General features: G+C 28.9%; 1 protein-coding gene across 1 annotated transcript; it reads left to right on the top strand.

Moving 5' to 3' along the window:
• Nucleotides 1-4,841: 4,841 nt before the first annotated feature.
• Nucleotides 4,842-5,560, top strand: LOC7479105 (calcium-binding protein PBP1). Its single transcript, XM_002305588.4, has one exon. It carries the CDS (start codon nt 5,118-5,120, stop codon nt 5,457-5,459), a length of 342 nt encoding a protein of 113 aa, XP_002305624.1. The 5' UTR covers nt 4,842-5,117; the 3' UTR covers nt 5,460-5,560.
• The last annotated feature ends 8,913 nt before the right edge of the window (nt 5,561-14,473 follow it).

The raw sequence follows: 14,473 nt of genomic DNA, 5'->3' as shown, positions 1-14,473 counted from the left end.
AGATTTTGGATCTACCATTTTAGGTTAGATTGGTTTGGGATTCCTGACCAATCAATCGACCGGTTGGGTTGATCTAGTAGACCGATTGACTGTGCAATAAGGTATAATCAATTCTTTTAGGTTCGATCAGTTTATGATAAGGTTGGGATCGATCAGGTGGATCGATTCCAGTTTATAATTACGTTTTAGTTCATAAACGTATAGTGTTATGGGTTATACCCTAAGCTAAGTGCATTATATATATTGTATGTTTTTTTAATTGTTTTTTTAGTATGTCTTCTTTTGTATTAAGATAATCTTAATGGTCTACCTGCAAGATGTTAGTAAGATTTCCTTCGAGATCTGCTTTTGTGTTCTTCTGCTTTTGAGTCAAGTGAATGGATAATATTCTATATACATGAGAAATAGTATAAATATTTGAATTGTTAAAATGAAATGGATCATGCTTTTTGGTAGTGTATGTGTGTGTATGTGTTATCTTTTGGTATGATAAAAGATGATAATTTGTTGAATCTAGTTATGGATATGAGATATGTGTACGATTGATATGATAACTCCTTATTTGATTGATGTCATGAATTGAGCCTTGGGATATAATTCTATTTGTTTGATTACGGTATAAACCCTTGGTATACCAGTCAGAATAATCATGCTAACAGGGTAGTATTAGTCTTTGTGCACATTGTATTTCAACCCTAGTTGATTAGAGGAGTCACCAACCTGTGGTGACTGATCATCCCATAGTCTGGAGCCACATGGTCATTGCATTTTGATTTTTTGACGAACATTACTTTATGATATCCCATGTTATGGCTTGTTTGTGAAACTTTCTTGTAAAAGCCTAAAGTCAAATTTGTATATGTTTTTCTTTGCCTTAATACTTTGTATGTGTAAATTGACGTTATCTACTCACTGAGTTGTTGAATTCACCCTCTCGTTATTTATCTGTTTGAGACTTATAGCTTGGTTAACAAGTCACTTTTGTCCATAAAATTGATTACATAATTTAGGTATTAAAAAACTATTAAACAATATTATTTGGTTTTAAAAAATAGTATTTTCTATTATAAAGTCATTAGATAACAAAGCAATTCCTAAAAACTAGATGAAATATTTGATTGAAAATTTTGAAAAAAAAAATTGATGTAATAAAAAAAATCCTACATTATATCGAGAAAAAGTGTAATCGTCTTAAAAATATTCAAAGTGTGTTATAGAAATAAAAAATGATATTGGGAGTAGTATACATTCTCTCTCTCACACACACACACACACACACACACATATATATATATATATATATATATAGAGAGAGAGAGAGAGAGAAGGGTAAGTTAATTAATAAAACTCTGCCGAAATAGTACTTTAATAAAAAGAAAAAAAACAAAAAAACAAAAGCTTTCATATGTCATAACCATTTTGTAATTAAAGAAATAACTTTAAGCTATATTTTTTCATAGTTCTCCTTAATTGTGGATCAATTTATAATAATTGGTTTTTTACTAGGAGTGAGAAAGTTGAAATTGTGGGACTGGAATATCTCAACACAATCTCTTATACCATGGGTCTACACTATCCCGGATCATTCTCTTATTCTGATTATAGTAGTGGATCATAGAGGATTAGTATAGGTGTTAATATGGCATGAAAGTAATGGCCAATGCAAGGATTCCTCCTTGGAAGACAAACTTGAAATCTCTCTCTCTTTTGTTTTTTTTAATCATGTTTATTAGTCGGAAAGTATTTTTTTAAAGTGATTTTTTTTATCATATTTAATAATATCATAAAAAATAATTTTTAATGTTTGGGTATATTATATAAAATAAATTGTAAAATAACTTATTAATGTTTTTTTTTTCAAGTTTGTATAACATATATAGAATATTAAATATAAATATTTGACCACATGTAATAAAAAAATGAGATATAAAAAGAATAATAGTGATTTTCTTTTATTATATATATATATATAATATAAATATTTTAAATATAATATTATAGATATATAACCTTGTTAACTAGATACTTGCAACAACCACAATTTCCTCTTATGATGTGTTTTTTTTTTTTAAAAAAAAAAGTGTTTTCCAAAGATAAGAAAAGGAAAACTTTTCTAGAATGAAAACTTAACTTTTTTTTTTTAATTAAAATTTTTTTTTTTTACTAACTTTTCTTATACTCATTAAACATAAAAAAGTAAGGAAAATAGTATTAGAAAAGTATTTTCTTAAAAAACAAATAAGGTCTTTAATTTATCACTATCATTGTGTCAGCTTAAAAAAACAAAAAAAAAAACAAATAATATGAAGTTGTTTTTATCGTGGTAATTGTTTGTAGATTTTGGTGTTTGTGATTTTGAAAAGTATCATAAGAGAGAGAGAGAGTTAGTTTTTCTTTTCTTTTTTTTCTATTTTCTTTCTTGTATTTTTTTCTTGCTATTGATTTATCATGTGCTTTCAAAGCTATTAAATCTAAACCGGATCAAGACCGGATCAAGAGAGTCGACTTGTATTGAAACATAAAAAATATTATTATAAACTAAAAGCTTATGGGCTGAAATTGGGCTTATAATGTCAACCCATTTATATCCTGCTGGACTCTATAACAAAAAGCCCAAACAAAACTATCACTAACAAAAACATAGCTAGGAAGCCGACTCTATAGTTCCCTCTCTGCTTTCGCTTACGCTAGTTCATCTATTATTTCTTCTTCTTCTTTATTTGTGATTTTAATCTTTCTTCATCTCCGCTAGTTTTGATAAGTTTTATCTATGCTCATTTTGATTTATTCTCATTCTATTTTTTTTTAATCTTTATCCCCGCTCATTTTAATATGCTGGTAAATCAAATGTTTTTTTTTTAAAGAAATTTGTCATTTGTTGGGACTAAATCTTGATTGGATTAATCATGTTGTAGGCCAATTTAATTTTTTAAATAAATTAAACTAAATTAATTATTTTGTAATATAAACTGGTTCAAATCCAGAATGTGTCTCGAGTCCATCTTTCAAATTGGTTTGGTTTGAATTTTATAACTATGTGTGTTTCAACTTGTAACGTAACATTACCTGCCAACTCAACTTAACTCACGGAAGTTCAAGCTTTTATTGTCTTAATCTTAAAGCATGAAGGATTAAAATTAGAAAATCAAGAGTCAAGAAATCTTAATTAACTTTAACCAATAGTTTAGGCGTGTAACAACCAATTCGCCAATGTTTAATTGGATTGTTTGTCTTTTGTTTTTGTTTTTTTTCCCTGTACGGTTGACTGACCTATCCCAGATTCGTTTCCAGCCTCCACCAGCAGTTCTTAAGAAGTACCTGTCACTGCATAAGCTGTAAAGATGATACTCAAGCCATCTTCACCGAAGCAACGGGCATTTTGGAGTTGTTGTCGATCCCTTGCTGCCAACTCCTTCACTACGCAGGTTAAAGATATGAAGACGTCGAAAACCCAACTTCAGAGAAGGAACGCCCTTTTTTGGCTTTGTTCTTGCTACTTGTCATTTCCTGCTGCAAGCTGCTAAAAAATCTACCAAGTCCACTGCATGTCAGGCTCACTAGGCCATGTCTTTCCTCTCTTGGAATTTATAGAAAATACCTGAAGCTTACCGATCACTACCCTATAAATGTCAAAATATGTGCTATCCATTGATTATTTCCATGTAATGTTGACAGGAAAATGAAAGGTTTGGGTGGGAAATTAAATTCTCAAAACCGCAATTAGCCAAAAATCCCCAACATGGAAACCATCCAACTACAGTACAGTGAAAGGTCGAATGAATCAGTGATTGGTCATGTTATTCTTTTTTAATGTTTTTGCCCTTGTAATAACAAATTTAAATTATTTTCTTTGTAATTTCTGGGGATTGACACTCATTATTTTTATTTTATAATGTCGAGCTGTGAATTGTTTTGCTCTAAAACAATTCCTTTATCATTGATTGGTCAGACCTCTAAATGAATACGTCAGGAGGTGATGCCATGAAAACTTCAATTATACATGTTTGTGGAGCAGGTCTTAAAAAAAAAAAAAAAAAACTATATGGAAGACTTTTATCAATCACTTACATAGAAAGTAAAATTATTGATATATATTATATCAGTCCTCACCTGCCACGCCACATCAATAATAAGTTTTTAATTACGTATTACATTTTCAATTTTACAAATTTTTTATATATTTGTTAGCACATCAAACATCTAGCTAGATAGACTAAAGATATATAAAAGTTAAAAAAGAAGTTGTGATTTAATTTTCAAGATAATTAAAAAAACTCTAACTATATATTCTCTTAAAAGTTTCAAGTAAATGAATGAGTACGTAAATATATATGTGGAGCAAGACTAAAGTAAAAATGAAGAAACTATAAGGAAAAACTTTATTAACACAAAGAATAAATTAATTATTTACATATAAGTAAGATATTAACATGATACCATACATCACCTGTCACATTAATTAATAATAAGATTTGTAATAGTGTATAGAGTATTTAAGAGTATATATAATAATGATTAATTTTTAATATATTTATCATTTGAAAATATATTAAAATAATATATATATATATATATATATATATATATATATATATATATATATATATTCATCCTTGCATACGTGTCTCCATCCATTGTTTCGTAGCAAAAGCAAACCCCTTCGACTCTTCACCATTGGCGCCGGGGGGTCAAAACAAAAAAAAAACAAAAACAAAAAAGAACTGTTCATAATGTTAATTGCGTGGCGTTTTTTTGTAAATAATCCTGAGCAAGACAAGTTGAACTTGTGGTCAGGAAAATGCCCATGACCAAAAATTAAAGTGGGCACCTTCCCATGCAACTTCGAGGAAGGAGAACAATTCACGGCAGAAATGGCCACGGATCATACGCTGCAAAAAAGCCGGTAAGAACAACCTTCCTTCACATCTAACCTCTATTATCTGTACTTTCTTTGTCATTAACATGCATCCACTGATCTTTCCTCGAATACTTCTTTTCCTTTGCTCCAAAGCCTTTATAATATTCACTTTACAAGCTATAAATATGGACCCTTGCCCAGTCCCATTTCCATTGTAACAACTTGTAGAGTTTCTCCATCTTATCTTGGCTTCGAATTAATGGCGTCGCGAAGTGGGATTGTGTTTGAGGATTTCTTTCCTTCCATGGTGGATAAGTTGGGAGCTGAAGGGTTTATGAAGGAGTTGTCTAATGGATTTCAGTTGTTGGTTGATGAAGACAAGGGTTTGATCACCTTTGAGAGCTTGAAGAGGAATTCAAAATTGCTTGGATTCCAAGATATGACTGATGATGAAGCAAGGTGCATGCTGAGAGAAGGTGATTTAGATGGAGATGGAGCTTTGAATGAGATGGAGTTTTGTACCCTTATGTTTAGGTTGAGTCCTGGCTTGATGATGAATTCAAAAAAATGGCTGGTAGAGGCCATTGTTAGTGAGGTGTAGCTAGGGCCTTTTTCTTATCATTTTTCTTCTTCTTTCTTTCTAAATATCTTGTAGCTTCCATTTAACGTTTTGCAATCCACCCATTTTATTTCTCTCTTCCATTTTCAGTATATACTCCATCTACTACAATCTGGCTTGGGCTCCTGTTTGATCAGGTCATCATTTTGGATTCTAAATTGCCATAGAGTGAAGACTCCATTGATTTTAAGTGCATATATATATATAAACACATAACCTAATAGTTCATTTCCTAGAATATTTCAGAAGGAAAAAACAAAATATTCACAGAGAAAGGAATCTAGCTAGCTAAATTGTGGAGTCCTTTTAAGCCAACTTATAAGTCCAAAGAATTGCTGGGCCGAAGTATATTAGGCCAGCTTACAAGTTCAAGGAGCTAATTAATGGGATGGGTTTTCTTATCAGCTCAGCTGAACTTATTTCTATGCAAAAATACTTGATGGGCCTGTACAGGTCTGAATTGGATTAAAGGGCAGCTTCAAAATGCACTTCCAGGAGGTTCATTCTAAAACGATGCAGCCTCAAACAATGAAAATGTATGCCATACACATTAACTCTGGTGAGTTATCGCTTTCAAAAACTATAAACTCGAGATCCCCAACAATTATATATTTACATATGAATTGAAAATGTAATTAGTAGGATTTGAATCAGAAATGTTCTCTTCTTCTAATTAATTTTTTAGCCCTTGACTGCTACCCGATGAGCCGCTAGCCTGTATCCTTCGTTGCAATTCACATTCGTTAATGCAAAAGGATTTGTGCCTGAGAGGTGGTAAAGATGGACACTAGTTATCTTTAGATAAAGGGAAAAGATGAGGAACAATACTACTTGGGCGGCACAGGAGACTTAGCTGGTCAACCTTTTGTGTCGAGAGAAATGGAAACGGAAAACGCATTCCTAATATATTTGTAGACCATGCTTTGCACCAAGTGATCACTTAAAAAGATGCTTAATTACAGACAAATTCTTGCTGCATCCAAAATTTTGTTCTAAAATCTTGAAGGTAGGGGCAGAAGAGTGGGGTGCCATCATAAATATTACAAGGACAACTTTTAACACGAGGCAAATTAAAGAGATAATTAGAGAGCAAATATGTTGTTTTTAGAATAACCAAATGCACAACTACTATGACAAAAAAGAAATTAAATTTAAGGATCAAATTAAAAGATTTTAAAACTTTAGTGTCATGCCCTCCAATATCCCTAAATACATGTTTTAGTTGGCCCCTGCTCCATGTATGATGGTTCTCCTTCCCTAATGGTTTTTATATTTAGTTTGTTTGTTAAAAAATAGTTTTTTATAAAATAAATAATTTTTTTATGTTTGACGATATTATAAAAAATAAATTAAAAAAATACTTTTTAATATTTAGTTATTCCATAAAAAATAAGCTTGAAAATCACTTATTAATATTGTAGTTTTTTTCTTTCAAGTTTATTTAGCATATATAGAATATTAAATGTAACTATTTAACACTTATAAAAAAAAATGAGATATAAAAAGTGTAATTGTGAAAAGAAAATTTTATTATATCATATATTTATATATATAGTTTAGTTTATAAAATATAACTATATACATTTTTGGTGTTTGGAGAACATTAAAAATAATTTTGTTTTCTATGGTATACTATTTTTATAATACAATTTATATGATTTAAAATTTATAATTATTATATAATATAACTTGTTCTGTATTCAAATGCATTTTTTAGCCAATTAAATTATCTAAATTAAAGTATATGCACTAATATATCAAATTATTATACTTTTATATTGGATATTAACATATCCCAATGTATTATTTCCCATATAAATATATTAGTAATTTATTATTTCCTAATAATATTATATTTGAAAGTATTTTATAAATATATTATTGTATATATATTTATATAATGAAGTATTGTGCCACTTTTAAGGGCCTTCATAGAAAATACTTTCCAATCTTTTAAACCGGACACTTTTCTCCATCTAAAATTTATACTTTTTTTTATCAAAAAGTAAATTTTATTTAGTTTTTCACAATGTAATTAAATACAAGAAAATTAATTATATATTATATTCCTTTATTATTTCATTTTTGTATTTACTCTATTTTGTTTTTCTAATCCCGCCGGCCCCTGGTTTGATCTAACACCTAGTGATCTGTTGTTAATTGTAAAGCATTTGAATTTTAAATTATGTTCGAAAAAAAGATGGCCCTAGCTAGGACGTAACTCAATTTCAAAATCCAAAAATATCATTACAGATGCCTAACAATTTGTCTCAGTACGTTTTCATTCTATCCATCAAAATCAGCATACAAACATAATACATCAAATCTGTCTAAAAACAATAATATGTGGAAATTCCCCAATTTTTAAAAGAAAACTTAATTTAATTTTTTTTCTAATTTAAAAAAAAATCAGAAGCAGGTTTTAAATATGAACAGCTGCAAGTTGCTGTGCACCATGTGTTCTGTTTTTTAGGCCGAGAAAGGGCTAAATAAACAGAAACTTGTATAAAAGCAGAACGTGCACGTAGAAAATATCTATCTTAATCTACTCCCAACTCCAAACAGAGAGCAAAGAAATGAAAAAGTGTGAGCTCTGTGATTCTTTAGCACAAATGCACTGTGAATCGGATCAAGCTATCCTGTGTTCAGCCTGTGATGCATATGTTCACAGTGCAAATTTTCTTGCTGCAAAACATTCAAGAACGCTTCTTTGCCATGTTTGTCAATCTCACACGCCCTGGATTGGCACCGGACCCGTGTTAGGTGCTACTCTTTCGGTTTGCAACAGCTGCATAAACAACTCGAGTTGTACTGATGGAAAAGGCAGTGAGAATGATCAAATCGCCAATAATGATGATGAGATAATTGCGAACATGATGAAAACGATGATGGTGGTTAAGACGGCGATGAAGACGATGAAGAAAATCAAGTAGTTCCATGGTTTTCTTTATGCCGCCCCTGCCAGTTTGACTTCTTCTAATGATATTAGTGAAGAATGCCATCCTTCCTCTGTGTGTGTATTTAAATTTGACGTGGAATATTTTGCAGATGTGTTTATGGATTAGTTAAACAAGGCAAAGATCGTCAAGAAGTCTCTACGCGTCAAATGCTATTTTAACAGAAATAACCATAACTTTAGAAATATATAGTTGAGATTTAACAAGGAGGTTCTATAGAACTTTTTTCCTATGGAGTTAGCCTACTAGAGCCAGACAAGGTCGAGAAGCTCTAAAATTAGACCTATAAAATGTTTCTGATTTTTTCATTATTATTTTAATGTTATTTTTGGATTTTACTTATTTTTCATAGTTTCAGTTTTTTATTTTTCTATATAGGCTAGGTTAATCTGAACTGATATGTAAATAGTTGACATGCATATTATTTTTCAAGAGAGTTTAATATATTAATGATTTTTTAGAATATATATATCATACTTTTCTTCTATAGTACGAGCAAGAACAATCAAAGATTAAGTCGAGTTGTGCAAGCCTAACAAAGATAATGAGGAATAATTTTATAATTATGATTATGAAGGTCAGACCAACATGGATAAGAAGATGTTAATGCTAAAGATTCCTGATGATTCACAACAAAACAAGTTATTTCATGATAAATTGAAGTTGATGGCGGTAGTTACAAAAATATTATAAGAAGAAATAATGTTAATAAATTGAAATTTTCATTAGAATCATATCCTTAACCATACAAGATTAGGTGTTTTAAGGATAACACAGAGTGCATGTCTTTTTTCATAAAAACATTATAGGGATGATATATTATAATATAGTAAAAATGAATGCACTTAACTTATATCTTATAGACATTCATAATTTATATAAGATTAATAAAATTGTTGTGAATTATATACTTGTATCTTTAAAAAGCTTTTAAAGAAGGTTTTACTTATCATAATTATAACATGAGATATAAATAGAGTTCAAAAGACTAGACAGGTTTATACATTAATTTTGAAGGCTTTGTGGATGACAAAGAAGAAGAAAAAGGGGCAGGTATTATTGATGTAATTAAACCTTTACCTGCTGAAATTGAGGAGATTCTACTTAACAAAATTAGTAAACTCAATTAAAATAATGCAAAGTCATGATTTTGCATCTGAATTTAGAGTTTATAAAAAGTATAAATTCTTCCAAATTAAATTTCTTTTCTCAACCCTAGCACACCAATCAACACTGCCACTCTCTCTTTGAAAATAGCTTCTTTTTCTTTTTCTTTTTCTTTTGTCTTATCGTCTTATTCTCTTTCATCTCTATTACTCACATCAGCCATAGATTAAAAAAAAAAAAAAAACTAAACCACATCCGCAGCCTTGAACTACCATAAGCAACTATTCATTCATGTTGTACATTAAGCTGGTACCATATACATAGAGTGTTTGCACTATAGACCATATTATAAATGTTCAAAGAACCATTAGGGGGCGCTGTCTTTTCAAAAAAAATTTATTTCAAAAGCTGTTGGTACATGTTGGGTCAAAGAATGACCACCTAACCCAAGTCTCACGAGTTTGACATGGCCGTCAGACCTAACAACCTATAAAAATAAAAAAATAAAATAAATTACAAAAATAAATTAAGATTTCTATTTAGGTTACTTCAATGATAGTTTAAATGTTTGTTTTTTTTATAAAAAATAAAAACAATTGATAAAAAAAATTTAATTAGGATTTCAGTTTATAATACTTCAAGGATAGTTTAATTTTTTTAAAAAAAGAAAATATTTATAAAAAAATAATTTACGATACATCAAAGATAGTTTAAATGTTTTTTCAAATAAATAAAAAATATTAAAAAATTAATTAGCATTTCTGTTTAAGATACTTTAAGGGTAGTTTAATTTGTTTTATATAAAAAAATCAAAAAAAATTATAAAAACATTAATTATGATTTTCGTTTGGAATATTTTAAAAATAGTTTAAATGTTTTGTTTTAAAAAATAAAAATTATTTATAAAAAAATTAATTAATATTTATTTTTAGAATATTTCAATTATAGTTTTAAGATACATCAAAACTAATTTAATTTTTATTTTAGATACTTAAATGGTATTCCTATACAGAATCATAGAGCAAGATGAACCACAAAATGCATAAGCTCATAACAGGACAAAATTTAGTGTCACAATGCTAGATGAAAAAAAAGGGCCCATGGTACTTGAGGTCTACATGACTTGACCGTCTTGACTAATCTTTGCCACATGCTAGGAACTACGTCTGATGCTTTTCGTTTTCTTCGAATCCAGCTCCTACTCAAAGTCTCTTCCAAGTACTTGAAGATCTTGTTAAGATACGAAGGCCACAGAGTTTATCACTGTAATTTATAAAAATATATTTTTTTAAAATAAAAATTATAACAGCCACCGTAACACTAAACATACACTCAGATAATATATTAAATAATACCTATAAAAATTTGAACCAAAACGGACGAATATTCGCCAGAATTGGCAAAAACAATTGAAGCTATGGAACCACTTTGAACTATAGATAAAATTTTTCCATCTTTAAAAATGGATTTTATGATTTTATTTTTATTTTTCTCTTTATTAAATTATCCAATTGATGGAATAATTCAGGTTAACTTGACTTTAATTACAGAGGTTACATGTTTGTCATGTTAGCCTAAGTTAACCCAGACTAATTTTTTAGGTTTTTTTTATTTAATTTTTTTATTTCATATATAATTGGTGTGAATTGAATTACATCATTTGTCTTTTTAAGAATTTTTTTTTTTTTAGGTTATTGTAATCATTTTTTTTATTTGGTCCATCTAATGTTATTGTCTATGTTTTATCGTTTAATTAGAATAAAACAACTTATTTGACATGTTCAAGTTCCAGACTTTTTTTCCTTTCTAAAACGTATTTGTGATATTTAAATATTATTTTTACATAAAAAAACATATTTTACCCTGCAGCTTAGCGCAGGTCCATAACTAATATACACTAAATAAAAATGTTAGTTTTTTTTGTTTTATATCGAATGATAAAAAAAATTAAATAATAAATATCTGAAAATAAAAAAAAAATAGTGAACACGATAAAAACCTAATTCATTAATGGATTCACGTTTGTCATCTCTGAATCATGTTCCACCACATGAGTATTCCTGTAAAGCAAAACTGTGAGAGCATGTGATGAAATCATATTATCATGTGAAAGGATGGCACTTTAGAATGATATTAATTACGTGAAAGGCTCTACATAAAAGTTAGGAATCCTTGACAAGAACTTAGATATATGATAGGACCTGGAGGGTTAATTTCAATTCCTGATGCCATGTGCCTGACTTCAATCCCCACGTTAGCTTTTTGATTTGGTAAGCTTTTGGTGGGCATTGACTTGTCCAACGGTTAACCTAATTCTCCCCCGATAAAACTGAATACTCAATTACCATGAAATGATAGATACCATGTATAGGATCAAATTTAAGTTTTTTATTAACCATCTAGGTGGTGGTCCAATGATAAAAACTTGGGACTAAGAGGTTTGTTTCCTCTGTGGTTTCAGGTTCGATCGAGCCCTGTGGTTGCTCATATAATGCCACTGGAGGCTTACATGGTCGTTAACTTCAAGGCCCGTGGAATTAGTCGAGGTGCACGCAAGTTAGCTCAGACACCCATATTAAACTAAAAAAAAATAAAGTTTTTTATTATTTGCTGGAGCTTTGTCCTCGTCAAAAGGTTTTGCAAATGCTTGAATAGGTCTATCTCTGACCTAAATCAGAAAGGAAAAAAAATACTAGACAAATATGAAAATTAAAAGCCAAAATACAAAATTAAATTGGAAACGCTAAAATTTAAGGAAAAAATATTATATATCTTTTAGGTATAACGAGATGACATCCCGCGCGCTGCCGCGAGCTTATAAAATAAATGTACTTGATAGTGTTATAATTGTGAACCAGCGCTAGATAAGTAATAGAAATTAAAGGTATGATGGAATAAATATTTCATGACGGAAAAAAAAATTGTGTTGGTGATCAAAAACTTAGAGACTGAACAAAATGATTTGTAGCAATTTACAGTGTTTTGTGAGGAAAGATACAGTGTTTTCGTCACATGATTTAGCTTTTCAATTAATAAAAAACAAAAAAAATTACAAAGCTAAATTCTCTACCAACTTAATATTAAAAAAAAAACCAACAAAGATAATTTTGGAAGGAAAAAAACCCATGAGAAAAAATGTTGCAGTAATTGACAATGTTTTGTGAGGAAAACTATAGAGCTTTTCCCAATAAAATAAACTAAAAAACCATTTAGAAAAATATTGTAGCAATCCACAGTGTTTTGTGAGAAAAACTACAACGCTTTCCTCATATGATTTAACTTTATTGTAATTATAATTTTTAACCAACTCAATATTCAAAAAACAATCGACAAAGATAATTTTGAAAAAAATCATAAAAAAAATCACATGGAAAAACACTGCAACAATTCACAGTGTTTTAAAGAAAAAAAATAACAAAGCTAAATTCTTAATTAGCTCAATATTAAAAAAAAAATCGACAGAGACAATTTTAGAAAAAAAAAAACAAACACCAAAAAAAGGAAAAAAAATCATGTTGGAAACATTGTAGCAATTCACAGTGTTTTGTGATGAAAGCTACAGTGTTTCCCCACATGATTTAGCCTTATTTGTAATGACTTGTAATTGTAATTCACAAATAACTCAATATTAAAAAAATAAAATTGAAAAAGATAATTTGAAAAAAATTATAACAAAAAAAAACTATGCGGAGAGACACTGCAGCAATCCACAATGTTTTATGAGCAAAACTACAATGCTTTCCCCACATGATTAAGCTTTATTACAAAGTTAAATTTTAACCAACTCAATATTAAAAAAAATAAAATCGACGAAGATAATTTTGAAAAAAAATATTACAAAAAAAAACACAAAAGAAACTGGAAAAAAACCATGTGAGGAAAAACTGTATCAATCCATAGTGTTTTGTGAGAAAAAACTTGCATTTACTTGTAATTGCAATTCTTAACCAGCTTAATATTTAAAAAATAAAATTGACAAAGATAATTTTAAGGAAAAACATAACAAAAACAGAAAAAAAAAAACCATGTGGGAAAAAATACTGTAGCAATCAACAGTAATTTTCGAGGAAAGTTACAGTGTTTTCCTCACATATTGTAACTGTAATTTTTAACCAGCTCAATATTAAAAAATAAAATAGAAAAAGATAATTTCAGAGAAAATCATAAAAAAAAACCATGCGGAGAAACACTATAGCAATCAACAATGTTTTAAAGAAAAAAAATAACAAAAAAAATTCTCAATCAGTTAAAAAAAATCGACAAATATAATTTTAAAAAATAAAGATATAAAATAGAAAAAATATGTGGAAAAACATCGCAGCAATCCACAATATTTTAAAGAAAAAAATTACAAAGCAAAAATTTTAACCAAGTCAACATTTAAAAAGTAAAATTAATAAAAATAATTTAAAAAAAAATAAATGAAAAAAAAAGAAAAAATAGGAAAGTTGAAAAAAAAATAATTTTGAAAAAAAATAATTTAGAAAAAAAAACAAAAAAAAAGGGAAAGTTAGAAAAAAAAAAGAAAAAGAGGAAAAACACGGTGAATTACTGTTGTAATTCACAGTGAATTGTGTGGGGGAGAACAGTGATTCCCCCACACAATTTAGATATTATTGTAGTTTGAAAGCTTTCTCAATTAACACTAGTTATAGCCAACCGATCTTATATAAAATTGAGCAAATTTAAACATGATCTAATAATAATTAGATCAAAAGTTTTCTTGTTTTTATTATCTGACAAGTTCATAGACGCGACTAAACCTCCAGAGTTATCCATTTGTTCTAGACTTTTCACATCATCTAATTATAACAGATTCATAGACGACTGTTTCAATCCTCCTACACCACTTTGTTTGTTTGTTTGTTTTTTTCATTTTCATTTTAAGAAATAAAAGCAAAGCAGGTTTAAATATGAACTGTTGCAAGTTGT

This window comes from Populus trichocarpa, chromosome 4 (genome assembly GCF_000002775.5).
Source record: "Populus trichocarpa isolate Nisqually-1 chromosome 4, P.trichocarpa_v4.1, whole genome shotgun sequence".
Taxonomy (NCBI): Eukaryota; Viridiplantae; Streptophyta; class Magnoliopsida; order Malpighiales; family Salicaceae; genus Populus; species Populus trichocarpa.
The sequence above is the reverse complement of the archived record's forward strand: the minus strand, read 5'-3'. Positions and strand labels throughout refer to the sequence as shown.